This window comes from Diabrotica virgifera, chromosome 1, assembly GCF_917563875.1.
Source record: "Diabrotica virgifera virgifera chromosome 1, PGI_DIABVI_V3a".
In the NCBI taxonomy this organism is placed as follows: domain Eukaryota; kingdom Metazoa; phylum Arthropoda; class Insecta; order Coleoptera; family Chrysomelidae; genus Diabrotica; species Diabrotica virgifera.
Window position 1 is genome coordinate 258337977 of NC_065443.1, and position 26272 is coordinate 258364248.

Sequence of the window (26272 nt, forward strand, 5' to 3'; positions counted from 1 at the left end):
TTACATGGGCAGTTATACTACTTACAGCTTACTTTGTATCTAATCTATTATCTAGTATTACTCTATTAGTATCTACCTACATAAAACTATCTTTGAAATCTAAATTTTTGATATCAACATCAACCTTAATACTTAAAAAATAAATAATAATGTGGAAGTTACACGTACCTACCTAAAAGTTTTTGAATTGCCATTTTATCAACTGGAAAAGACTGCAACATAATGAGTTTGAAATTATGACACAGCACAATATTTATTGTTTCAATTTACATGTAAATAAAATAATAATAATCCTAATCACTTGTAAAAGTCAGGTTAAGATTTTTGACTTGAGAAAACAGAACTGTCAAATTTAAAACCAAACTGCTATAAAATTTTAAAATTCCCGCTAAAAGGAATTTGGCAACATTGCCGTCGTTTGCTGGACATTTAATCTCTCCCGGTAAATAGCGGGCCGCGTGGTGAGTTGTATTTTGCCCAATGAAAAGTCATTGGAATAAGAACCACCGTAAGAGCGGTGAACGAAGGGTTCTGTCTAAGGCCTCGCATCCGTGAAGTTTGTCCTTTGAACTAGAATAAAAATAATTAAATGTTACCTATCAGATACTTATTAAACTCCTTGGATCTGTTATTTCGAATTTCAATTACTATATAGTTAGATTACAATGTTTTTTATACAATGATAAATTTTACATATACAGTCGAACCCGCTTATTGGAATTGCTTTCGTGCCAGTCAAAAGTATTCCTATAACCGGAATATTCTAATAACCGATCATTGGTCGCTAGTAGAAACATTTCGGGACCTCAAATTTCTATTCCTTAGACCGGGATATTCCTTTAAGAGGTATTCTAATAAGCGGGTTTGACTGTAGTCGGTTCGCTAAACTCAGACGCAACTGGCTAGATATTTTAGTCGATAATTTTTTTGTTTTTTGCCAATTTTGCAAAAATTGGCAAAATTACTAACTATTTAGTGATTGTTAACTATTTAGTAATTATTTTTTGCCAATTTTACTAAAATTGGCAAAATTACCGACTTAAATATCTAGAAAGTTGCGTCTGAGTTTAGCGAACAGACTATATTATATGAATGTTGGTGTGAAAATAATTTTGGGGGTTCACGTGCACAGGTGCACTTATGGAGAAACCGTCACTGGTTCTGGTGCAAAACTTAAACGTGTGCTATATGGTATGCACTCGCATCGTTAACAGTGGAGCTGGAGCAGTAGCAGGCATTCTGGCTCTGATTCCAAATACCCTTAATCTGTTTCTAACCGAATTGGCATTTCATGAACCGATCATTACGGGCCACGGGCTGTGGAAAGATCATTTCGCAGTTTGTTGTCTAACTGTAACGTGAGTGTACGCAAAGTCTGCAGATGTAAATATACGTTTATCTGCTGGGTTCTTGCACCTGGGAAGTCCTGGAACTGGCCTTTTTGTGTATCCTCACCACCTCCTCCCACTTTCTCTATATCTTCTTAAAGCACTTAAAACGCTGGATTGGTGGATTCCCATAACATAAACAAAATATTGCTACGATCGTCCATCTCCAATCCAATTAAAGCTACAATTTGGGCTGCTTGTTCTGACGTTATATTACTCATTTTTGTAAGAATGCACCTCATCATTGAAAACTCAAGCAGACACATAATTAATTTTTAAAAAATTCAAACGCATGTAAGATTAGGTACATTAATTACCGAGGGCCCAAAGTCACGCCTCAGAATAAACAAAACGTTTCTTTTAAATGATATATTTGAAATTAAAAATCACAAAAAGTTTTCTCTTTTTTCACCTGTATATTATTGAAATAAACAATTATATGAACTTTTCGGGTCTTTCGGCCCTCCAGTAATAAACGTAATCTTTCATTCTGCATTTAAATTTTTCAAAAATACTCATTAGGTTTCGAAAAAAAAAGAATGAATGCATTTAAAAAGCATTAGAGCTGAAATTTACGCCTACCCCCTTAATTAATGAATTACTTAGCATCGCATATGCCCTTAGTTTAGCCTTTTCTCGAATTTGAAACATACTTGAAAGATATAAGAAAATGGCAACACTGCCAAGCTCCATGAATGATCATACGAATACGTTTGACAGGTGTTTGTTTTGTGTTTGTTTTGTGAATAATTTTTGTTGTTGTTGTTGTTGTGGTTTTGCCAGGTTTTGCACGTGGTTTTGGGAATTATGAAATATTTCATTATGAATAATACATACATAGCGTAGCTTTCGTTTTATGTTTATGTACTTTTCATTTATGTGTTAATAATTATTTTTGATACACAAAAATAAAGTTTAAACAAATGGAAGTAAAACGAGAAGGAGAAGTTGCTGATGAGACATGTCAAGCAGAAATTGAAGTATATTGCAATGCTGTTGAGGATGGTCCTTTTGATATTTGTAAAATTGAAATTGAGGAAGAACCCCCAAGGGAAAATACATACGATAGATTTGATTATGTAGCCTTAAAAATTCCGATAAAGACAGAATTAGAACAAGAGGAACATAAACTTACGCCATTTAAAGAAAGACAAACAAAGCCACATGGTAAGTAAACCACAAAAAGTCTTATAAATAGTCCACAGACCACTCACACTTCTTCTCATAATCGGAGGTTGGATATCATCATAGCTATCATTATTCTATCTACCGCTGCTCTGAAGAGCAGCATAACTGCATTTAAACCAGTCCCTTAAATTCTTTAACCATGACACTCTCCTTCTTCCTATACTCCTTCCGTTCCTTATCTTTCCCTGTATTATCAGTCTGAGCATTTCATATCGTGGTCTCCTCATTATGTGTCCTAGATATTGTAACTTTCTTATTTTGATTGTGTTTACATTATTTACCCATTTCTTGCAATACTTCCGTGTTCGTTTTCTTCTGTATCCATACTACTCTAAGCCAAGCATCCTTCTGTAACACCACATTTCAAATGACTGTAGCTTATTTATGGGTTCTTGCTTCAATGTCCAGCTTTAAAAGTCCATATTGTAGTATCTAGAACACGTAGCATCTCAAAGCTCTTACTCTCGGTTCTAAGCTAAGGTCTTTGTTGCAGAGAATTGTTTTCATTTTTACAAACACATTTCTTGCTACAGTAAAACCTTTGTTAACTGAAACTTTTTAACCGAAACTTTGTTTAACCGAAATGGTTGACAGTTTCAATAATTTTGTTAATAGAAAGTAAATTTAAAAAAGCAATAAAATTAAGGAAAATGAACGTGGTTAGAGTGTTTTTTTAAGAAATATTCTATTCTCTTTTGTGTTTCCCTTTGACAACAATGTCTTGCCACTATATCTCTCCAATACTATGTAATTTAATATCTATAAGAAGAATACAAAAAACCATGTTATTTTTGACCGAAATTCTTGTTATCCGGAACAGCCTCCCCACCAATTATTTCGGTTAACACAACAGAGGGTTTACTGTATTTCTATACTGGTCCTTATTTCTGCTGTTTGATCATTTTTCTCTGAAATCCAGGATCCTAGGTATTTGTATTTATCAACCCTTTCTATGGGTACATTTCCCAAATGTACAGTCCCTGCTCAATTTATTAGACTCACCCTAGAAATATAAGTTTTTTATTTCAAGCAAACATCTTCCAAAAATGATACGGAACTGCTAAATGGGTTAAATAACAATTACTGAATAATCATGCTACATAATTAAGTTGAAATGGTGATATTTTTTTATTGAATTTTGAAAACTTGACAGATGGTAATAAAATGTGCTAAACGTGGGGAATGAGTAGATTTTTTTCAACTTTAGTTTTTTAGTTAAATTAGTGATTGGCATTCAATTTTCGTAAAATTTTCAGTTGTAAGTGTTCATATTCTTCTATATTAATGTTAGTTTTTAATTTGTTTAATTTATTTTAAGATATTAATTTGAATATGTTAAATTCTAAAAGATGAATACCTTCAATCAGAATTTTTTCATTTGGGTGATTGCTTTTTGTGTTTATCAAATCTCTTCTGTTACTGCTCTATTAGAAAATACCACATGTAGTCAAAGAGAAATAGCCAAAACTGTGGTGTATCTTAATTGTCAGTTCGAAGGTTGAGTCAAAAACTTAAAAAAGAGAGACATCCTGTTTGGAGGGTTCGATATGGCAGAATGATTTCAGTCACCCCCAAGGGGCAACGAATTTTAAAGAATTTGGCTATCAAACACAGGAAAGTCACCCATACCGATGTATGGAATAAATTAGAAGAAGCAGAGTGTTCAGTAACGGAATCCACAGTACGCCTAACTTTGTACAGTATGGGATTCACATGTCCTAGGCCAGTTAATAAAACCATCACCACAAATGCTCAACAGACTCTTGATTTCAGTCAGTTTGCATAAATAGTATACAACTATAAAGTCTTTATGCAGATAGGCCCAAACTAAGTGTTATTTGAACATTTGTGGTGATATTCGGTTGTTTGGTTGGTTCCTTAACTGGCCTATAACATTTGAATCCCATACTGTACAAATTTCGGCATATAGTGGACTCAGTTACTAAACACTCTGATTTTTCCAATTTATTCCTTATATCGCTATAGGTGACTCTTCTGTGTTTTACAGAAAAATCGTCGTCTAAGAGTGTTAACCTGCTAACTCCATTATTCACTGTGAGTGATATTGGGGTGGTTTATGGGTCTGTGTAGTTTAGAGATAGTTATTTCTAAACTACATTGGTGTCGGAGGGTTTGTAGGGTGCTGTATGAAGGTACACAAACCCAAAAACCAGCCCAATGTCACTCGCAGTGAAAAATGGAGTTAGCAGGTTAACACTCTTAGCCGACAAATTTCGTTGCCCTCCGGGGGATACTGAAATCTTTCTGCCATACTGCCCCTCCAAACCGATATAACAGGATGTTTCTCATTAAGTTTTTGACTCAACCTTCAAACTGATGATTAAGATACACCACCTTTTTTGTCTACATGTGGTATTTTCTTACAGTTGAGTCCGCGAGTCTTTGCCCGTGCGTCATCATTTAAAGCATACGAAATAAGTCGGAAGGCAACAACAACTGACAGAAAGTAGCTACTGTTCCGATTACGGGTTTTATTATAAAATTTGACGTTATCAAATATATAGAATTTCAAATGTAACTTTTGCTTCAAAATTTCTGTGCAGAATTACAACTACATTTGAAGTAGCTTAATAAATTCTTTTATTATTATTGATTAATAAATAAATAAACAATTTATAAAAAAATTCAATAACATTTTATTTTTGTTATTTTATTCACTTTGACGGAAATCTAAACACAATCATTTCTTTACTGTGTGAATGACGTTAGCTTTGTATGTTTTAAATATTAATTGCCAAAATATAATTATTTACCTTAAAATTTCAAAGCCCAATATAAAATTAGTTGTGAAAACAACTGTTTGTGTAATATAAAGAAACTTCAAAACGGAAAAATTCGACAAATCCGCAAAAAATTCAACTAACTGACAGCCACAAAAGTAAACAAAGCAGAAACGTCAAACAAATTGTGCTTAAAATATGAAAACATACCGAATCGTCTCTTTTTGTACCTATCTCTTTTCAATGCACTGAGTCTAGATGGTTAATAAAAGTAACATGTGTTTTTACTTAATAACAAACGGCAGCTGGTTTGTCATGAGTTTCATGCGTGGAAGAGAATGATGCTAGATAAAAAGTATGTGTTTTATCTCGCCAGGTATTAATGACGCACGGGTAAAGACTCGCGGACTCAACTGTATAGAGCAGTAACAGAAGAGATTTGCTCAACAGAAAGATCTTTACAATCACCCATATTAAAAAATTCCAATCGAAGATATTCGTCTTTTAGAAATTTAAATTACTACAGTTAAATAAATTAAACAAATTAAAAACTAACATTAACATGGAACAGTATTAACACTTACCACTGCAAATTTTACGAAAATTGAACTCCAATCAGTAATTTAACTAAAAAACTAAAGTTAAAAAAAGTCGAGTCATTGCCCAATTTTAGCATATGCTATTACCACCTGTCAAGTTTTCACAATTCAATAAAAAATTTCACCATTTTTAACTTAATTATGTAGCACTGTATAATCCCTAGGGCTCAGTGGAGAACGTTGTTCAGATGGAAACACCAATAGCGATAAATGTATTTATTTATAGAACCGACACTAGGGTATTTTTACTCCGGGAGAACTTTTGAACACTGACTTGTTACCGGTACGCGTTTAGTTGAAGACTGATGAAGACTCTATTTGAAGTTATATCTTGACAGCTTAAGTTGATTCTTGAGAATGATTCTAAATGTGTCTTATTTCTCAGCGGTGGCACTTAGTATTGGTGTCAAGCCACGCGCTGAGTATATTTACAAATATTGAGAACAAAGAAATATATTTGATCATCAAATTAAATAATGCAATTGCCCGAATTATTGTTTACAGTTTACAATTCGTGAACTAAATTAGTAACCCGTACATGTAATTATACCATAACAACTTGGCTCATGTGATATACGGGGTGATAAAAATATACTGTTCAATATCGAATATGAATAATGAATGTTTGATATTGGACATGCTGCGGACGGCCAAGTAAGTACTGCCCGACGAAATAAGTAATAACGAATGTAGTCAGTGTTCAAAGTTTACAATAATCATGATACATTAGGTTACCAAGATAGGTTAATAAAATGTGTAATGTAAAGACACTAGTCTTTGAACAAATAATACTTTTCCAACTGCAACACCTTAGGTACCTAATAAATCAAAGTTTAATCTGAATCAGAATTTAAATCAAAACATTCAAATGAAAGTTTAGGTTAGGTAAGGGTAAATTAAAGGTTATCTGTTAAGAATCATATTATTATTGTATATTATTATAATCGTAGTATTAGTTATTTTATTATTAATGTTATAGAATTGTACTACGAGCTCTCTGTCTATAATTATATGTAGATATTTTTAATTGTAGTTTATTTCATCCAGACAAACCTGAATGGAATTTGCAACTCCTGCTAAGGTGATATGTTTTCTGTTACTCGTTTTATATTAGGTACATCATATTACATGTGTAATGAAAATAAAGTTGTGTTTTCTAACGATAAATATTTTGAAATACGTTAAGTTATTAGATTTTATTATTAGACTATTTAATATTCTTCTTATTATAGCATTGTATGTGTGTGTTTAAGTATTAATTATATCGGTCACCTTTTCGTCTTAGTTTCTTCTATGACCATAATCGAATTATTAGTTTATCAACCCTGTAGTTGTGTACAAGAGGTATAAGTTTTGTAGAATAGAGTAAAGTAAAGTGTAAATAAAACCTACTGTAAGTAGGTTCCTTGGCGCGGGACAAAAAATCCGTCCATTTGCAGCGTTATAATTAATTTCCAAAAAAAATTATCCTAATTCCATAATTCCCAGTTCCGTTTGCTTATTTTCCTTCGTGTAAACAATCTATTTTCGTGTTAAATATGCAGGTCCTCAAACCGAGTGGGATTCGAATTACCACCCTAGGCATACCTCTTTAGCATCATCACACACGACTTAGTTTTCAACCCTTAAGTCAATCTCTATCTAGTTTGTATACATTCCCGAAAATTTTGCATCAGTCACTGAATTCTTTTGTCGCTCACGGTGGTTGTAAGTCACCTGAGTCCATTGCTTGTTTTTTCTACTGTTAGTATTTCTTCTTTGTTGAGCTTGCTGTGCTCCTCTGTTTCTTTGTTTCCTATACTTATTATGATAAGTCCTTCTTTCATATGTTTCATGTTTCTTCATATTTGTATAGTTTCTATATTGACACCTCCTCGTATAATTTTCTCTTTCGTATTTATTTGTATTCTTGTAATTTTTCTTCTTGTTTTCGCTTGTTTTACTATAAGTTTGATCTGGGTACATCCTTGTATCACGACGTCTTTCTTCTTTTGTTTTTCTGTACTTTTTATCACGGTACATCTTCGTCTCCTGTGATTCGTATTGTTTTTTATTTCTGTGACCTCGATACGTCCTCGTGTCACGTCTTCTATTTTCTTTTGCGTTGGTTTTGTCACGTTTTCCTTGGCGTTAGTACTGTTGCAGTTTTGTTTCTGTATGTTTCTCTTCTTTTTTCAGAGTTATTGTTATAATCTTTCTGTGTTACATTGTTTTCTTCTTTCCGTCGATCGACGTTTTGTTTTGTATTGTATTTGTGTCCGTTTGGTACACCTCTTCTGCTCCCTTATACCTACTGTCATTCGGTACCTGCGGGAGTCTTTTGTTTTGTTGGGACGAGGTTTTGTCACTCTTCTCCCATGTAGTAATGTATTTGTGTCCGTTTGGTACGGTACACTTCTTCTGCTCCGCTACCTACTATCCTTCGGCTTCTGCTGGAGTCTTTTGTTTGGTTGGGACGAGTGTTTTTTCACTCTTTGCCCATGTAGTTGCCCCTGATACAGAGCTGAATTGTACTGTATTGTACGATAGTCATCGTATTATAACCTGTTTGTTGAGGATTGGATTCCTTTCTTTGTGTCGCTCCTGACACTATCCATCCTCGGTTCGTGTTTTGAGTGGGTAGGCCGTTACTTCCTCGGTCGATACCCTCCTCGTATATGTAACTGTATTTTTTGGTAGTGCTCATGTAGTACTAACGCGTGTTTCTCTTATACTGCTTCCTGTTTATAAAGTTGTTCCAATTCGCACATTTCTAATTATTTTTATTATTTTCTTATTTAATTGAACAAACTGTCGACGATATGGAATCTGCAATTTTTCTATTTACAACCTATGACACTGACCTAATTGTAATCTTGTCTGCTGTTATGTAATGCAACTCCTGCAAACGTGTTATGTTTTGTGACATTGGCTTAATTATGTGTAATGTTGTGGTAGGACACGTAAATATTATTGCAACAGAAATTATTTTTATTTTACATGCATTGAAATAATTGTGTACTGTTTTTCATTTATTTATATAAGGATTTTGAATTTTAATTCAAGCAGCTATTTAAATCGACTTCAGTCTAATTATTTAAAATATTTGGTAAATGTATCTACGTTAAGGCTATGGGTACATAATTCGCAAATATTTTACGTGTATCCCTACTTTTTCTGTCTTTACACGGCAAATTACGTGTAGTAAAATTCACACTGGTGTGGATATGTAAACATTACTAGAATGTCATTCTACTTGAAAATGTCATAATTAATTTAAAGAGATGGCTTTTGAATGTTCTTGGATAACTGTTATTTTTATAATTGCAAATTATTAATTCAGTTAATAAATGTGATAATTTTTTCACTAACTATGTTTTCAGTGATTGTAATAATTTATTTGTACAACAAAAACTAATAATCAATCGAGAAAAGAGGAAAAGTGTTAAAGTGATTTTTTAATAATATGTTGTTATTTTGGAACGCTTACAATTTTGAACATCTCTAACAACAAAATACTTGGATCACAGGATATATCTGATGTATTCTCTGCTTGGATCTTTCACAAATAATACACAATAAATAACTTTTTATTAAGTTCACGTCTTAAATCAATTATTTATCAAATACACTATATATCAATAATATTTAATCAACTTCTCAAAATATTCCCGATGCAATGTCAAATATTTAAAATTGTCACTGATTGTCAGTGTCTGACTGACAATATATGCTGACAATATTATATTCGGTTGAGTGCGTTGTAAGACAAAGACAGATTTGGAAAATATTACCACGGCATTGTGTTCATTTTTTTCAAATCCTGAAAAAACCAATAAATATTTTTGAAAAATTTAAACGCAGAATGAAAGACTAAATTATTACCGAGGGCCGAAAGTCCCTTAGAATAAATAAAAAGTTTATTTTGAATGAGATATTTGAATTTAAAAATCACACTAAATTTTCTCTTAGTTTTTTCACCCCTGTAACTTATTAAAATAAACATTGTAGAAGTTCTCAGGGACTTTCGGCCCTCGCTAATAACGTAATCTTTCATTCTGCGTTTAAATTTTTCCAAAATACTTATTAGTTTTCTCAGGATTTGAAAAAAATGAATCCCCATTTGAATAGCATTGCAGCCGAAAATACGTTCCGATCCTCTTAAATATAAATATATAATATATAAGATTGCTTTGTAGAATTATGAAAATTTTACGTATTTGATTTTAATTCAAGTGACTATTTATGTTTTGAACTATGCGTATCGTATTTTGCTGAACAAGATATAAAGATTTTAAATCAACGTTAATTAATAATTGTCTATGTTTTGTTGAATGCGTTATATCATTTTTAGAGAGGAATACCTTTTATTAATAATTGTTCAATAGTTTATGTAAACGTAAGATAATTTAGATATAAATGAAGAATATTGTATAGACTGGACTTTTATATTTTGATTTATTCGGTATACGATACATGCAATATTGGAAAAATGTAATTCGTTCAAAACTTACGGTTTCTGCGCGTTGAGTCGCTCTCTTGTCTGGTTGGCCCTGTGGATGTGGTCTGGATGCTGTTGCGCTATCTTGCTTGTTTACGGTTCGCCCTGTCGCTCTGGTTTGGCCCTGTGGTTGTGGTCGGGATGCTGCTGCGCTATCCTGCTTGTTTATGGTTCCTGATCTGGAAGCTCTCCGGCTCTCCTGATTCTGGTTTCTGATTTGGAAGCTGTCCGGCTCTCCCGATTCTGGTTTCTGATCTGGAAGCTGTCCGGCTCTCCTGCTTCTGGTTTCTGATCTCGAAGCTGTCCGGCTCTCCTGCTTCTGTTCTCCCGAGCCTAGCATCGTCTATCTGCTACTGGGTTTGTTTAGTGTGGACTGTAGTTGTAGGATCTCCTTTTTTCTCGATAAGGACCATGTATAATCCCCACACTCTACCACAACCCGTACCCGGGAGCCCTTAAGTGACTTGAAGGAGTAAGTTTATAGGCACATGTTGCTTGGTGGAGCTGATTCTTGTGAATGATTCTAAATGTGTCTTATTTCTCAGCGGTGGCACTTAGTATTGGTGTCAAGTCACCCGCTGAGTATATTTACAAATATTGAGAACAAAGAAATATATTTGATCATCAAATTAAATAATGCAATTGCCCGAATTATTGTTTACAGTTTACAATTCGTGAACTAAATTAGTAACCCGTACATGTAATTATACCATAACAACTTGGCTCATGTGATATACGGGGTGATAAAAATATTCTGTTCAATATCGAATATGAATAATGAATGTTTGATATTGGACTATCACGTTTATTAAGTAATTGTTGTTTAACCCATTTACCAGTTCCATATCACTTTGAAGATACTTTTAAGGTGCTTCAAATTAAAAAAACTCATATTTCTAGGGTAAGTAATAAATTGAGCAGGGACTGTATGCTTGTTTTCTTAGTTATTATCTAGTTAATAATTATTATTCCTACACTTTGAGATACTAATGCTTCTTCAAAAATGGCTTCACTATACGCATTAAAGAGTAATGGAGACATAATACATCCCTGCGTAACTCCTCTCCTGATTTAAATTTTTGGACTTGGTTCGTTATCTATTACAATTTGTGCTCTTTGATTCCAGTAATGGTTTGTTATTATTCATGAGTCCCTTTTGTCTATGTTTTTTGTCTTTAGAATTTGGACTAATTTTTCATGTTTTACTTTGTCACATGCTTTCTCAAAATCAACGTAACAAACATGCAGATCCACATTGATGCCCATGCATCTTTGAGCTAACACATTAAAAGCAAATAACGCCTCTCTGGTTCCTTGTCTGTTTCTGAACCCAAAACTGACTATTATCTATTATTCCTTCTTCCAGTTTTTTATTTATTCGACCATGTATTATTTTCAAAAATAATTTGACCACGTAAATGTACTAACTAATACAAAAGTCGACTTTACACTACATGATTTATCATGTGATTTGTCATATGATTTTTCCCATGACGAGCCGCATGACAATGCTTATGACAAAACGAGCCGTATAAACAATGCAAAATCATATGACAAATCACACAGTGTAAACATGTAAATTTCACTCATGACCAAATCATATGACAAATCACATGATAAATCATGTAATGTAAAGTCGACTTAACTATGATAGGTGATCTGTGACTATAACTTTTATATACATACTAAAATCAGAATAAAGACGCACTAGAAATAAACAAACCAAGACATGAGGGAGGAGCACTCCCAAATCACAATTTATAATGTATAAACTTTGTAAATCATGATTTCAGATTTACAGTGTATACAGGGGCGTCATTTGATATGGTCAGGGGGTCGTCCCTGACCCTGAAAATGACTGAAATTTACAAAAAATAGATCAATTTTGTATTATGTTTGCATAATATAATGTATTGTATATATAATGCTTGCCCCCCCCCTACCAAAATTTCAAATGACGCTCCTGGGTGTATATACCAAAGCATATAGACGCAAATAGGAGAGTTTAAATGGTAGAAATGGTCACGTTTTTGTCACTTTAATATACTCCTGCAGAGAGAGACTGCACAAATAGTCCAGGGCGGATGTGTTTGGAGAAGGACGTTGAGAGGTGACTCAAATTTTTTTGCAGAAATTGCTTGGAATTAACCCATATAATAATAATTGAGTTATCCTCCCACTCAAAAAGGTCCGGAACATTGTTTAAATAATCAAAATGTCAAAACATAAAGGAAAATTCGCTTTTTTTCTTCGTTTTTTGATTATAACTTTAAAAGTATTCACTTCCGAGAAAAGTAGCCCCAAAATAAAAGTTGCATAATTAAATTTGCTACAATATAAGATTAGTTAAAAATTTATAAAATTGTTACCCTTGTTGCAAAATAGGAATAATTACGTTCTAGCGATTTTACGTTTTTCAACTATTTCTGCTACACTTAGGACCTTCATATTTCACCCAGAGAAACTTTATGGTACGATAAAACAACACTGTAAATTTAGTTAAGATCAGTTTAATAGATTTTGCACAATAAATTTTGCAATCCAGCTTTCACAAAAAAAAAATCATTTTTTCAAAATATTGCAGGACTGAAAATAAAGCAGATAGCAAGTTAAATTTTTTTTGCAAATAGAAGAATACCGTAACTTTCATTTGCAATTTGCAAAATTAAAATCGGTTAACTACCACGGCGTCAGGAATTTTTTTAAATAAACATCAATTTTTGGTGCTATGCGCAGGACAGCGGTGTTCGTTTCAAACAAGTTGATTTCCACCAAAATTTCTTCCAATCTTTATCTAATATATTATTTTTTTATTCTATATTTTGTTGTATGTTCATATTTTAATTCCACAAAAATCAAACAAATTTGATTATCGTGTGTGAAAACCAATTGCATATGTTTAAAAATAATCCACTTTTATTTTCTAAGTTAAAATATACGAACAAAGAAAGTTTTTGCTAAAAAAGTGTTATGTCAAAGGACATAGTATGTGTTTTTATTTTGCAATAAACAAATTTATTTATTTATTTCGAAATGTACTAAAAATTAAAATTTATCAATCATTATCAAAGGTCATTGAAATGCCCAATCAGAGCGAACGTATCTGTTGTCCTGCGCGTAGCACCAAAAATTAACGTTTATTAAAAAAATCCTGACGCCATGGTAGTTAACCGGTTTTAATTTTGCAAATTGCAAATGAAAGGTACAGTATTCTTTTATATGTAAAAAAATTCAACTTGCTGTCTGCTTTATTTTCAGTGCTGCAACATTTTGAAAAAATGATTTTTTTTGCAGAAGCTGAATTGCAAAATTTATTTTGCAAAATCTATTAAACCGATCTTAATGAAATTTACAGTATTCTTTTTAGACTAAGAGCCGCTATAGGTGAAATTTCTTAATCATTTTAGGCACGACGGGACCCTATAACTTAAATAGTAGAACCTAAAAGAAAACGTTTGAACACTGTGCCGTCACTTTTCAGTGGCACATGCGTCGACAGTGGCGCATCAAACTTTCCACTTATGGACGGGATAAATAAATTAAAAGTTAACAGAACTTACTAACAGAATTAATTTTTTTTTATTTTTTTAAGTTCTATGTGATTAACACATAGGATTCATCGTGATTTTAACCCACCACCCCCTTCCCCTGCCCCCACCTTCAAAAACTTAATTTTTCGTTTTTATTTTTTTTTGGTGGGATGCAATCAATTTTAAAATTTCAAAAAATTCACACGCATAGTTGAGGCTTTTATAAAACATGCCTATTTTTTATAGACCCATAGGTAGAGTGTACATAACCTCAAAAAATTAAAAGAAATATTTTTTTTCAAAAAAGCGTATAACTTTTTTTGAGGAATAGCTGTAGGTCTAATTTTTTCTTAATCTTGTGTGTTTTATCAAACACTATATTTTTAATTTTTTTCAGATTTTTCTGTAAGTCTCCCCACCTTCAAAAATCCGAAAAACTGTTTTTAAGGGGTTTTGGGGGATTTTCCCTATTTTATAGACTTCATAATATATCAAATCAATTTTGTTTTTATAGGTTATATGTAACTTGAAGTAACTGAGTTCTTTAGAATATTTAAAAATCAGAAAAACACGTTCAAACCCCCTAAAACCCCCTTAAAACACAGTTTTTTTGGATTTTTGAAGGTGACTAACGTTACAGAAAAATCTGAAAAAATTAGAAATATAGTGTTTGATAAAATACACAAGACTAAGAAAAAAATTAGATCTGCAGCTATACCCAAAAAAAAGTTATATACTTTCTTTCAAAAAAAAAAAATTGTTCCGTAATATGTAATTATAATTTAATCTAAAAATCTTAGCGCCATCTACACGATAATTGTGAAAGTATCCGAAGTAAGAAATTCATATTTTATCAATAGAACGTCAAAATGATTAGCAAAATCTTAAAAAAATCGATTACAATTTGATTTTTTGCGTTGTAAATGTTAAGCGATAACAATTAAATAATAAATTTAAAAATTACCGGTGGAAGATAATTCCAGTAGTCCGCTAGGAACGCCACCAGCGAAGCTCAGAGCTTATAGAGGTCAGCTAGGATTATGTGAATTAGAATTACTTGTATAATTTAGGTATTGTAAGAATTTAAATAATAGGTATACTTAATAAATTTGGTCACAGCCTGTACCTGGCATTCTAAAATGTCATCAACATTATTATTAGGTACATTCCATGTCAAATCACTCAGGCAAAAAATTTTGGATCTCCGATTTGTCTGAAAATTGGTATATAGCTTCTGCGGGACGTAAAAATAAGATATTTAAGGTCAAAAAATCTTCTTCTTCTTTTTTCTCAAAATGTTATTTTATGCGATTTTACAGTGATTTGGTGTTTATTTAAACAAATTTGCATTTTCTGTCGTAAAGTATCAATGAAAAGCATAATATTTTAATAGAAAGGACTCAAAAATGTCATTATATGGCATTATAACAAGTTATTTTTGAATCAAAACAAGTTTTTGATCAAATTTTATAGTGTAAAAAACGTTAAAATACCGTTTTTTACATTTTCCTCCATTCCCAAAATACATCATCATCGATTTGGCTGAAAATTTGCCCACAGATAGCCAAAAGATAGGACTTTAAGTGATTAGAAGGATTTGGATTATATTACAATACCAAAAAAGTTACAGTAATATCAGACTCAAAAGTATATATTAGTCCAGTCGGGATAGCATTTGACCTTGAATGCCAAGCTGCCCAAAATTTTAATTTTCTGATCTTTAGGGGAGTCAATAGTAGCCTAAATTTAAAATCAGGAATGAATTCCTCCGTTACGTTAGCCGCCATCTTGATTTTAAAGGAGATCCTGAACAATTTTTGTCGCGAGGTCGATATTTTCGAGTTAATTATACTTACAGTAGACGCCTATAATTTTGACTGTAATATTGCATGTAACTTTTTTGGTATTATAATATATTTCAAATCCTTCTAACTACTTAAAGTCCTATGTTTTGTCTATCTGTGGGCAAATTTTCAGCCAAATCGATTATGATGAATTTTGGGAATGGAGAAAAATGTAAAAACGGTATTTTAACGTTTTCTACACTATAAAATTTGATCAAAAGCTTGTTTTGAATCAAAGTAACTTGTTATAATGCCATATAGTGACATTTTTGAGTCCCTTCTATTAAAATATTATGTTTTCCATTGATACTTTACGATAGAAAATGCAAATTTGTATAAATAAACACCAAATCACTGTAAAACCGCATAAAATAACATTTTGAGAAAAAAAGAAGAAGAAGATTTTTTGACCTTAAATATCTTATTTTTACGTCCCGCAGAAGCTATATACCAATTTTCAGACAAATCGCACGTCCAAAATTTTTTTTGCTCCAAAATTGAGTGATTTGAAATGGAATGACTGACCCATTACCTTAATACCTACTTAATGAACTTTTAACGTTTTAACCTAGGTACCTTATAAATATATATTCTTTTTTAAACTCCTACAATAGGTACGATCTACAACTTTCATGAATAATTCAAAATAAGTTTTTACGGGAAACAACACCAAAATTACAAATAAAAAAATATAAAGCAAACTAGGATATACCGGGTTGTGAATTGGAAAATGGGGCATAGGAAACTCAATGTAAAATTCTAATGTTGAATTCCAGCTTCCCTAATTATTTTACATAAAAAGACATTAGAAACTATTTGTAAAGGATTGAAATCTGTATTGAAAACAACTGTTAAAATTGGTCTATGAATTAAACATATTCCAAAATTTTGTACAAATGTAATTAATACATTTCAGTTTTTCAGACCAAAATTAGGCCACACACAGTGCAATAATAGACCTGGATCCCGCGTAAGAAAGAAAAGTTGATTAATAGCAAGCTGAAAATTTGTTAATAGCTTAACGGTGTCTAGTCGGACAAACTTTGATGCACGGGAACACTGGAACAGCGGAAGTTTTAACGGTGGAGCATGATAAACGTGTCGTCCTGACAAGTTTATGATGGTGAAAAATAGCAAGTTTTTTTTTAAGTTTATTCAATAGCCAACGTTATATAATATATGAAAAAATGTTTGTACGACAAAAAGGTTGGGCATTTTAACGAGTCCGACACGTATAACATGTCACATCACAGGAACTATGTTGGTGATGAATAGCAGTCTGATTTTTGCATGAGAGTTTAATGAAAGGTTAAAAAAGCAATTGGAAGTTCTGTCGGACAAAATTAATGGGAAATTTTCCCAGTCGGACATACTAAACATGTAAGATGTAGACAAAAATGTTGGTGATAAATAGCAAGCTAATTCTGATTTGTTTATGTACAAATTATATTTTGTAACGCAAAAAGTTATATGTCGGACAAAAAGTTTGGGCAAATCGAAGGAAATAAATAAAAAACATTTTTTCAGAATGACTTAGTCACATATTGATAACGCTATTTTAGTTGTATATTATTATTTATATTCACATATTTGCATGTGCATATATATACATGCACACTCCAAAAACAGTGAGGTAAGTATCAATGCATGTATATATTGCAAAACAATTATTTTTTTGGGTGGAGTTTGTTCTAGATATTCTCAAAATGACAATAAAAAATATCAAAGAACATGTGAAAGCAATCTTTTAGGGTTTTCTAATTAGGCGCATCAGAAAGTACGGAAAATTTCCTACAAAAAACGCTGTATACATTTTTTTCCATACTCAAATCTTAACCCTGTAAACGACATTAAAAAATGTGAAGGGTCTAAAACTTCGGTGCTTATAAGAATAGACGTAAATATGACAAGAAGTATGTATTAGAAGGCTGCATTTGTCAGTGTGACACTTTGTGCTATACAAAGTAGTATTTGATAGTACATGGTCTCCGAGTTTCTGTTTGCCACGTGTGTTGGAAATTAAAATTTATATTAACTATGGAGTGTGTTTGTGTCTATTTTTGAGTGTCAACAGTTTAAATTTTAAGTCGCCAAATCAAAAGTGAAACCATTCAACGCAACATTTTTGAGTAATTTTCGAACATTTTACAAAGTTAGTAAAATACTTGGTCATCAATTCAGTGAGGTTCAGTTGCCAGATAATTGTGAAAATTCTATTGAATATCATTCTTCGTGCTATAATGCTTTGCTTGATTGAAAAAGGGTACCTAATTAAATTATTACTAAAATTGTATAACGTAATTTTTCTCAACTTTCTACAAATGAAATATTAATGTAATTAATATGTCACATGGCTAGTAATAATTTGCTGCCAAAATAAATCGATTAGTTTAAATTTGAAGTTACGCTTGCAATTTATTATGAATTATTGTCAAAAGTGACAGTTTTTCTTAAATGGAAATGTATTCATAGACATAAGGGTAGACAGGGAATAGAGTGCAAAAAGTCGATCGGTGGTCTATCTATCTCTTTTAACCAAGCGATCCCGCGCATGTGGCAGACAAAGATAGCTAGATCACTCAATCCATAATATAATTTGCCTGATCTACTATAAATGTATTACAGTGAGGTATCTAAATGATGTATAAATAGATAAATAGAAAGATATCGATTGTAATTGATTGCAGGTACTTTTGACATAGAATAATCACCCCTTATTGAAATTTCAAAAATTATTTTTTTAAATTGTCCGACTACAAAATCTACCCCTTATTTTTTTCCGACAACAGTCATTCTTGGTAAGGAATAATTTACTTAATTAAATTTTGTCTTTGTCGGAAAGCTATTTATCACCAGCATTTTTGTCTATATCTTACCTATTTAGAATGTCCGACTACGAAAACTTCCCATTAATTTTGTCGGACAGAACTTCCAATTGCTTTTTTAACCTTTCATTAACCTCTCATGCAAAAATCAGACTGCTATTCATCACCAACATAATTCCTGTGATGTGACATGTTCTACGTGTCGGACTCATTAAATTGCCCAACATTTTTGTCGGACAAACATTTTCTCCTATATTACATAACGTTGGCTATCGAATAAACTTAAAAACAACTTGCTATTTTTCACAATCATAAACTTGTCAGGACGACACGTTTATCATGCTCCACAGTTAAAACTTCCCCTGTTCTAGTGTTCCCGTGCATCAAAGTTTGTCCGACTAGACACCGTTAAGCTATTAACAAATTTTCAACTTGTTATTAATCAACTTTTCTTTCTTACGCGGGATCCAGGTCTATAATGTGTACAATGAAGTTAATTATTTTCACATTTTTGAACTGTCAATATCTTTATTTTATCATATATTGTTTAAAAACAATACAGTTGATAAGATACCCTCAGTTGCGGAGAAAGTATTAATAATAAAGATTTTTTATTCAGTCAATGGTGTGAGCACTGTCAGTTAAATAGTAACGTGTGGCGTGTGGCCTAACTTTTACACACATTCCTACTGTGGCAAATGTATATTTTTCAAAATTTTGGAATGAATTTAAGTCGTAGAACAATTTTAACTTTTGATTTTAATACAGATTTTAATTCTCTACAACTATTCTTGTATGACTTTTGATGTAAAATAATTAGGGAAGCAGGAATTCAACAGTTTAGAATTTTACATTGAGTTTCATATGGCTCATTTTTCGACTCACCACCCGGTATAAGATAAAATGTGTATTATTTGTCTTATTATTTAATAATAACACAAATAATACACACATATACACAATAACACACATTCAATTCTCGAAAATCATTTAAAAATATGGGATTGTGTACTCTTGTGACAGTCTTGTGAAGTCAAAAATATAAGTCTCCTCACCACCGTCGGTCAAGACAACCGTAATAAAGTCTAATAACCGTGGGCTATCCCTACCTTTTCTGTCTTTACATGGCAAATTACGTGTAGTAAAATTCACACTGGTATGGATATGTACATATTACTAGAATGTCATTCTACTTGACAATGTCATAACTAGCTTAAGAGGATCGGTACGTATTTTCGGCTGCAATGCTATTCAAATGTGGATTCATTTTTTTCGAATCCTGAGAAAACTAATAAGTATTTTTGAAAAATTTAAACGCACAATGAAAGATTACGTTATTAGCGAGGGCCGAAAGTCCCTGAGAACTTCTATAATGTTTATTTTAATAAGTTACAGGGGTGAAAAACTAAGAGAAAATTTCGTGTGCTTTTTAATTTCAAATATTTCATTCAAAATAAACTTTTTATTTATTCTAAGGGACTTTCGGCCCTCGGTAATAATTTAGTCTTTCATTCTGCGTTTAAATTTTTCAAAAATATTTATTGGTTTTTTCAGGATTCGAAAAAATAAACATAATGCCGTGGTAATATTTTCCAAATCTATCTTTGTCTTACAACGCACTCAGCCGAATATAATATTGTCAGCATATATTGTCAGTCAGACACTGACAATCAGTGACAATGTTAAATATTTGACATTGCATCGGGAATATTTTGAGTTATTGATGAAATATTATTTATATATAGTGTATTTGATAAATAATTGATTTAAGACGTGAACTTAATCAAAAGTTATTTATTGTGTATTATTTGTGGAAGATCCAAGCAGAGAATACATCAGGATAATATATTCTGTGATCCATGTATTTTGTTGTTAAATATGTTCAAAATTGTAAGCGTTCCATAACAATATATTATTAAAAAATCACTTTAACACTTTTCCTCTTTTCTCGATTGAGTATTAGTTTTTGTTGTACAAATAAATTATTACAATCACTGAATACATAGTTAGTGAAAAAATTATCACATTTATTAACTGAATTAATAATTTGCAATTATAAAGATAACAGTTATCCAAGAACATTCAAAAGCCATCTCTTTAAATTAATGATGACATTTTCAAGTAGAATGACATTCTAGTAATGTTTACATATCCATACTAGTGTGAATTTTACTACACGTAGTTTGCCGTGTAAAGAGAGAAAAAGTAGGGATTCACGTAAAATATTTGCGAATTATAAATACAGTGCGTCCATAAAGTAACGCATAAATTCATTATTTCGTAAACCGGCGACTTTAAGGAAAAATCCCGACAAAGGTCGATTTTTATTTTTAATTTCCGATTTTTTGGCATATATATCATACTAGTGACGCCATCCATATGGGCGTGATGACATAATCGATGATTTTTTTAAATGAGAATAGGGGTCATGTGATAGCTCATTTGAAAGGGTATTCAATTCTCTATTCCGTAATTCTAGTAATAAACATTAACATAATTATTTGTACAAGGTGTTAAAAAAACATTTTTTTAATTAAAATAATTGAGACAAAAAGAAGAATGTATGTAATTTATCTAATTCAAAATACGTTTTAATGTTGTCAGAAAATAGGAAAAAAATGTTTATTTGACAAATAAATATTGTTTTTTGCTTAAATTCAATGTTAAAGCTGCCATCCACATGTCTCTTGAAAGTTTGAACATTTCGTTTAAGCGAAAATCAACGTTTATTTGTCAAATAATTTTTTTTTCTGTTTTCTGACAGTAGTTAAACGCATTTTGAATTACATAAATTACAACATTCTTCTTTTTGTCTCAATTATTTTAATTTAAAAAATATTTTTTTGAACACCCTGTATAAATAATTATGTTAATATTTACATTAGTGAATGGAGAATTCAATACGATTTCAAATAAGCTATCACATGACCCCTATTCTCATTTAAAAAAATCATCGATTTCATCATCACACCTAGACGGATGACGTCACTAGTATGATATATATTCCAAAAAATCGTAATTTAAAAATAAAAATCGACCTGTTTCGGGATTTTTCCTTAAAGTCGTCGGTTTACGAAATATCGAATATATGCGTTACTTTATGGACGCACTGTATACCCATAGCCTTAAAGAGATGGCTTTTGAATGTTCTTGGATAACTGTTATTTTTTGTATAATTGCAAATTATTAATTCAGTTGATAAATGTGATAATTTTTTCACTAGCTATGTATTCAGTGATTGTAATAATTTTATGTACCTACAACAAAAACTAATACCCAATCGAGAAAAGAGGAAAAGTGTTAACGTGATTTTTTAATAAACGGAATAACTTTTAACGGAAACTTTTTTAATAAATGGAACGCTTACAATTTTGAACATCTTTAACAACAAAATACTTGGATCACAGAATATATCTTGATGTATTCTCTGCTTCTATCTTCCATAAATAATGCACAATAAATAACTTTTTATAAAGTTCACCTTTTAAATCAATTATTTATCAAATACACTATATATCAATATTATTTAATCAACAATTCTTCTTTTTCTTCTTTTTTGTTTTTGGTTTCGCTGCAAAAACAAAAAAGAAGAAGAAAAAGAAGAATTGTTGATTAAATAATATTGATATATAGTGTATTTGATAAATAATTGATTTAAAAGGTGAACTTTATAAAAAGTTATTTATTGTGCATTATTTATGGAAGATAGAAGCAGAGAATACATCAAGATATATTCTGTGATCCAAGTATTCAACAATTCAAAATATTCCCGATTCATGTCAAATAATTATTTAAAATTGTCACTGATTGTCAGTGTCTGACTGACAATATTCTATTCGACTGAGTGCGTTGTATGACAAAGATAGATTTGGAAAATTACCACGGACATTGTGTTCATTTTTTTCGAATCGTGAAAAAATCAATAAATATTTTTGAAAAATCTAAACGCAGAATGAAAGACTAAATTATTACCGAGGGCCGAAAGTCCCTTAGAATAAATAGAAAGTTTATTTTGAATGAGATATTTGAAATTAAAAATAACACTAAATTTTTCTCTTAGTTTTTCACCCCTGTAACTTATTAAAATAAACATTTAGAAGTTCTCAGGGACTTTCGGCCCTCGCTAATAACGCAATCTTTCATTCTGCGTTTAAGTTTTTAAAAAATACTTATTAGTTTTCTCAGGATTCGAAAAAAATGAATCCCCAAACAGATGAAATAGAGAATGTGGAAAAATCCCCTTACGAACAATTCACACATCCACCATTTCGGGCTGGGAAAAATTTTTTGAATAGAATCAAAGATCCAAACACCAGTTCTTAGAAATGTGTTTCGCCCTCTTAACCTCTTTGGGCTCATCAGTAAAGATGAGAGGTTGAATATCTTTAGACACATTCCAATCAAAAAACAACATTCGAGACCTAGACATAGCAGGAGCGTAAATCTACGGCAAATCTGACACTGACAGTCTCCAGTTTTAATTCCCTAATTACTTAAAGTAAGTAAAATATATGTTTAAAAACAAAAGATGTAGATCTTTGAAACAAACTCAGTGATCAAAAGATCCAAGGTTAATGGTTTAACGACCACTCGTACCAAATCAAACAGATGAAATAGAGAATGTGGAAAAATCCCCTTACGAACAATTCACACATCCACCATTTCGGGCTGGGAAAAATTTTTTGAATAGAATCAAAGATCCAAATACCAGCTCTTAGAAATGTGTTTCGCCCTCTTCAACCTCTCTGGGCTCATCAGTAAAGATGAGAGGTTGAATATCTTTAGACACATTCCAATCAAAAACAACATTCGAGACCTAGACAGAAGGAGCGTAAATCTACGGCAAATCTGACAATGACAGTCTCAAGTTTTAATTCCCTAATTACTTAAAGTAAGTAAAATATATGTTTAAAAACAAAAGATGTAGATCTTTGAAACACACTCAGTGATCAAAAGATCCAAGGTTAATGGTTTAACGACCACTCGTACCAAATCAAACAGATGAAATAGAGAATGTGGAAAAATCCCCTTACGAACAATTCACACTTGAATAGCATTGCAGTCGAAAAAACGTAAAAACATACCGATCCTCTTAAGCTATACAGTAAAACCTGTCAGTAACGGCCACTAAAAATGAAAGACCTATTGGCCGATATAGAAAGGTGGCCGTAGAAAGTTTGTAGTTTTTCTTATACATAATTGGTTTGGATTCCAATTAGAGTCGAAAATCGTCGATTTAGAGTGCTGGTTTGCGCTCTCTGTTCTAAGTGAAAAATAAGACAGTTTTGCCTTCGCATTGCAACTGAATAAAAATGGTATACATTTTTATTTTATACAGTGTGTCCACGGATGGTGTGCCCAAGAGGAAAAACTTTTTTATTTTCAATTTTAGCGAAAAATGTCATTCTTGATAAAAAGTTTTGCTTGTTTTAAAACTCCATATAACGAAATAAAATTAAAGTTTTTAAAAAACTGCTTAATTTTGTAGCCAATTTTATTTATACTCTGGGCTAATTAGCAAAATACAAGGAAAAGTTATTTACCAGCAATTTTATTGCTGGAATCGAATCTTATGATTGTATATATTAATAATATAGGTATGCAAAGTCCGCAGGTAGTGTGCTACTTTTTTATAAACAAAATGGCGCCCGAAAATCTTGTTTTTTTCAATTTTTGCTCTATAACTCCAAAGATTTTAACTTTACATCAAAAACACTCAAATAAAAATTCATCGTAGGTACCTAATTAAATTCTGCATAGAGACGTGTTTTTCCCGATTTACTTCGACGAAAATTTTCCCCTGAAAATGCGGGTTTTTACAACAAAATCTTTAATTTTCAACTAAAATTTTAGATAAGTAATTGTTTATCCATAATTAAATAACTTGATAATATAAAAGTTCTTCCCGTATAGATTAAAATTCCAGAAAGCCGATGGAAATTGAATGAACAATTTAGAAACAATTGAATTGTTAATTAATAATTTACGGTCGTTATAATAACCACAATAACTATGATACATAAGAATAACTATGATTTTTGTATAAAAAGACACTGTACCTATCTAACGTACTTTACAGAATTGAAATTGGACTATCTAAGCGGCCTCAGGAATATTTTAAAATTATAAACAATTTTGTGGATTATAAACAAATAGAACATCTCGGGAAATATTAAATTAAATAAATCATGAAAACGGTATTAGAAAAAGGCGACAGGACGCTTCTTTTAAAAGAAAAAAACGTTTAATTGTGATGGGTGGTTCCTGAGATACAACCGGTCAAAGTTGACTGAAATTTACGCAAAAATCTAAACAATAGGATCATAATTTTCGAATCATCACCTTTTTATTTTTGTCCTCTTTCTGCACACCAATTTTCATATCTTTAAAATACTCATATAAAAACTATCGATATTACGAGTGAAAATTGCCAAAAATAGCAAAATTCCAATCAAAAATTAGGTTGGAGAAAATGTAATCTCAAAGTTCAAAATCGGTATACGTTAAAAAAATGCATTTTCTCGACTTCCCATGGAGCAATTTTCTTCATTCTTTTTTTTGTTCCCAAGTAACTCGAGTAGAGCCATCTAACTAACGTATTATTAAATTTCAATCTTCTCTTTTTGTTTTGTTATAATAGATTAATTTATTTATAAGAAAAGAAAGCTACATATTTTTTCCAGTTGTAGACTTTTTTTGGATAAACTTACTACAAGTATATCTTTTAACGTTAAAAACACAAATATTCTCATTTGAAAGCTGTATAATTATTTAAACAATATATTTAAACAAATTAAAAATTTTTGTTACAAGAAATAAATTAATTTATTATAACAAAACAAAAGCAACTTTGACATTTAATAATGCATTAGTTAGATGGCTCCACTCGAGTTACTTAGGAACAAAAAAAAATGAAGAAAATTGCTCCATTGGAAGCCGAGAAAATGCATTTTTAACGTATACCGATTTTGAACATTGAGATTACATTTTCTCCAACCTAATTTTTTATTGGAATTTTGCTATTTTTGGCAATTTTCACTCGTAATATCGATAGTTTTTATTATAATAAAATATGTTATGAGTATTTTAAAGATATGAAAATTGGTGTGGAGAAAGAGGACCGAAATAAAAAGGTGATGGTTCGAAAATTATGATCCTATTGTTTATATCTTTGCCGTAAATGCCGGTCAACTTTCATCGCTTGTATCTCAGGTACTACTCATCACAATTAAACGTTTTTATTTTAAAACAAGCGTCATGCCGCTTTTTTTTCAATACCGTTTTCATGATTTAATTTAATTTTATATTTTCCCGAGATATTCTATTTGTTTATAAGTAAAAAAATTGTTTACAAATTTAAAATATTCCTGATGCCGCTTAAATAGTCCAATTTCAATTATGTAAAGTAGTACAAAAATCATAGTTATTCTTATGTATCATCGTTATTGTGGATATTATAGCCATCGTAAATTTTTAATTAACAATTCAATTGTTGCTAAACCGTTCATTTAATTTCCATCGGCTTCTGGAATTATAATCTATACGAAAAGAGCTTTTATATTACCACGTTATTTAATTATTGATAAACAATTACTCATCTAAAATTTTACTTGAAAATTAAAGATTTTGTTGAAAAAACCCGCAGTTTCCGGGGAAAATTTTCGTCGAAGTAAATCG

At 31.3% G+C, this 26272-nt stretch overlaps 1 protein-coding gene across 1 annotated transcript in view; it reads left to right on the plus strand.

Moving 5' to 3' along the window:
- The first annotated feature begins 2457 nt into the window (after positions 1-2457).
- LOC126883738 (zinc finger protein 883-like) overlaps positions 2458-26272 on the plus strand; it is a 70600-nt gene continuing 46785 nt past the window's right edge. The window contains exon 1 of the mRNA XM_050649404.1: positions 2458-2555. Coding sequence (XP_050505361.1) covers positions 2553-2555 — 3 coding nt within the window. The 5' untranslated portion in view covers positions 2458-2552. The remainder of the gene's footprint in view (positions 2556-26272) is intronic.